The sequence below is a fragment of the Callorhinus ursinus genome, unplaced genomic scaffold (genome assembly GCF_003265705.2).
Source record: "Callorhinus ursinus isolate GAN/ISIS: 27379988/994484 unplaced genomic scaffold, GSC_fseal_2.0 scaffold23, whole genome shotgun sequence".
Classification (NCBI taxonomy): Eukaryota; Metazoa; Chordata; class Mammalia; order Carnivora; family Otariidae; genus Callorhinus; species Callorhinus ursinus.
In genome coordinates, this window is record NW_027397085.1 from 6174169 (window position 1) to 6177753 (window position 3585).

Consider the following 3585-nt stretch of genomic DNA (forward strand, 5'->3'; position numbering starts at 1 on the left):
CGGCTACCGGCCGCACCCACTCGGCGCCGCCCTGCCCGCCCCACTGCAGGCCTCGGCTGCCAAGGCGGGCGGCCCGGGAGCCTCGGCGCTGGCGCGCTCGCCCTTCTCCATCGAGAGCATCATTGGGGGCAGCCTGGGCCCGGCCGCCGCCGCCGCCGCCGCCGCGCAAGCCGCCGTTGCCGTGCAGGCCTCGCCCTCACCCTCTCCGGTGACGCCGTCCGCGCCCGCGCCCGGATCCGCCGGCGGCGGCGGCGGCGGCGGCTGCGCGGTTCAGGCGGCCGTGGGCCCGGCTGCCGCGCTCACCCGCTCGCTCGTGGCCGCCGCGGCCGCCGCCGCCTCCTCGGTCTCCTCGTCGGCCGCCCTGGGGACTCTGCACCAAGGGACTGCCCTGTCCAGTGTCGAGAACTTTACTGCTAGGATTTCAAATTGTTAATAACGCTATGTTAGCGCGCTTGGGAGAGAAGGTAGGAATCCCGGCTCCTTTTTTTTTTTTTCTTTTTTATCTTGGTGGTTTGGTATTTTGTTCGTTCCTCCCGGCGCGGCCCCTCCCGACCTCGCGCCCCCATTTTCGCCGCTTGGGATTCTCAGACCAGACTGTGTTGGGCAGCAGCTGAGGCGCGGTTTTCGGCTCTGCGGGTCCCTCTATTTATGCAAAGTCGCCCTATGCTGCAGCCCCCCCGACCCGGGGTGGGGAGGAAGAGGGTGCTGGTGGGTGCCCTCCCTTGTGTAAGCGCAAGGGGCTTCCTTGACTTGTGGGAAATTAAAAAAACAAAAATCTAAGCCTTTTTGAGGTCTAGAGATTCTCAGGTCCAGGCGTAAAAGTATCAATAATGTTCAAAAGAATGATACACAAATAGTAAAGGTCCTGAAGAGTGCCAGCGGAGAAGCAATAGTTTTTACTTGAGGACACTCGTCTGGTATACTTTTTCATGAAAAGGAAAAATAATTAACATGTTTACACAAGGAAAAAAGTAAAAATTACCATTTCTTATTTTAACCTGTGTTTTGTATCATAATAGATATGCGGAATTTTTATTTTGTACTTACTACGTATTCTTTACAAGGAGTATTGTAAATTTTACTGGCAATTATTGTACTATTCTAATGTAAGATTTTTACACTTTTTCAGAAATAAAATGCTTAATTTTCAAAGAAAATCCACCAAAAAATTGGCTTCAGTCGTCCCCTTCTTATTTTCTTTTCTGTTAAAAAAATTTTTCTATGGGAGCTAAGTAGGAACCCAATATAGAATAGAACATTTTATTTTCAAAGAGAACTTAACAAAAGCATCATGCCATGATTTTTCATTTAAACTTTCTAGGTCAAAACCATTGCAAGAAATCAGAAAATACTTTTAAATGATTACAATAGAAGAAGTTACTTTAGTGTTCATTTTCAAATCTCATTCTATTCCGTTTTGAAGAACATTGAGGCTATTAAAATTAACGCCACAGTTACCCTCAGATAATTTTATAGAACTTTTAATTTTGTTTTTGAGTTTCCCACCTCATTTGATTTCCACTTGCTTTTGAGCACAATATTGTATATATCTATAAAAAGTCTGCAATACAACATTATATCTTAATGAAAGCAGCACAAGCAAATAGGCAATTTTTAGTTTAAAAAATTTAATAGATATGATCAACACTCAAGTGGCTTTGAAGTCCTGAATAATATTTACATATATAAAGAAAACTTTATTTGAAAGCTCTAGTATTTAAAGCTACTGTTTTCTTGACAGAAGAGATTCCAGGAATTACATAAAGAAATTTTTATTCTAAAAGGCAAACAGTGAAATTCTAATTTAAATGAGTAACTTAGGGTATGTAAGAGAAATCTTCAATTTTAGGGTAGCACACACTTTAAGAATAAAAATGAAAATGTATCGGGTGTTTATTGAAGTAATGATACAATTTTTGTGATTTGGATATATTTTTTCAACTTTTGAGTGTTTTCATTAACTACTTGTTGCAGGCAATTTCTAGTTCTTTAAAAAAATGTGAGACTCTAGTTTTGATAGATGTTATCGTGGGCTCCAAATAAAACCAAAGCATATGTAATATGTAATTTAAATGCTTAGTATCAGTGAGTTGCAGAGGAGGTTAAATACGTTTATTAAATTCTTTTTCAAAAATCTAGACAGGTATGTACCTGAAGATCTGCACAATTAAACATATCAGGTTAACGAAGACTGAATTTTAGGCCAGGATTTTTGCAGTGACATTCACCCTTGATGCCCTATCCTCATGTCCCTTTTTAGGGAGGAAAAAAAATGGACTCTCACAGCCTCAAAATTAAGTTCTGGGTTTTTTCCTATCAAACATTTGGAGGCGATTAAATAAGAGCTTAAACATACACTCAAAGTTTACCACTAAATATAGAGATACAGATTGAAATACTGTTAGACCAAGATCTTATATGCAAAAGTTATTTTTACCCTAGCACGACAAAGAGAGGAGACATTGGAACGGAGAACGTCCGGATGCCCAAGCAGCCTCCGGGGTGGAGAGGCGTTAGCACGCGGAACCCAAACAGCACAGGCCCTGCAGGCGTGCCTCGCAGCCTTCTGTAAGTCACAGATCTGAAACTTAGAGCTGAAAGTCATTATGAGGAGAGAGTGAAAGAACAAGGCCGTGGGTATTATTATTTTTTGCATGATGCTTGGATGTCCTGAAACCAGGTAATCCCAGCTAATCCTCTCTGTTCACATTCCCGTATCCGTAAAAAAGTGCCAGGATGGGCTCTACCCCCCCAAGTTGTCAGTGCTTTTAAGAGAATGGTAAGAAGGCACTGTGCAATCCAGCGCTGGGCTCATTTGGGGTCTGGAGGAGGGCTTCCGAATCACCCGCGCCGGCTTGAGAGACCGCAAGCGCTCTGTGAAACCCTGAGTCGGAAGCCCAACCCGCCTGCTCACTCTCCAGTTTTGCCTCCTTCACCCTCCGGGCTCTTTCCACCGGAGGTGTTGCGGGCTCAGCGGCGGGTGGACAAGATAGTGGGGAGCGAAGGCTGCGGGGCAGGCAGGGAGTGAGCGGTAGCCTGGGACCGGGCGACCAGGAGCGCAGAGCTCGCCGAGTCAGACTGCGTGGGCGAGCAGGTGCCAGAACAAAGGCCCCAGGGCTGCCCAGCTACCGCGGCCTTTGATGGGCAAGGACGTCTCCTCCCGGGGCTCCTCATTCGCATGCAAATCCAGCTCTGGTCCTCTTTTCTTTGAAGGCAAACAGAAGGATGTTTGTGTGTTTGTAAGGACGAAGCTTGCTTGAACAAGCCTTCCTCAATAGGCTGGGTCTCGAAAAATAAACCAGTTGGACAAACATTGGCCACCAGCTCTCCTCCTCCCAACTACAAAGTGTGGATTTGCTACAACTCATTAACCCGAGGCTTTTCTCCCCTTGGTCTTGTTTCTCTGCTCATCAAACGCCCCCGTAGAGCCTGGAGACAAATGACCGAAGTGCAGTCGGGAGGGAATTGCAGTTAATAGGGAGAGGGATATATTGGGGCTAATGGTTCAGGCAGCTCCGGGAGAAGGACCACACAAAAAGGAGCCTCCCCATTCAGGGCTCTGTTGTGCTGCTGAGATTTACTCTG

At 46.1% G+C, this 3585-nt stretch overlaps 1 protein-coding gene across 1 annotated transcript in view; it reads left to right on the forward strand.

The window, feature by feature from the left end:
• FOXD1 (forkhead box D1) overlaps nt 1–1154 on the forward strand; it is a 2321-nt gene extending 1167 nt beyond the window's left edge. The window contains exon 2 of the mRNA XM_025892657.2: nt 1–1154. Within this exon, the coding sequence (XP_025748442.1) occupies nt 1–433 (433 nt within the window). The 3' untranslated portion in view covers nt 434–1154.
• Nucleotides 1155–3585: the final 2431 nt, after the last annotated feature.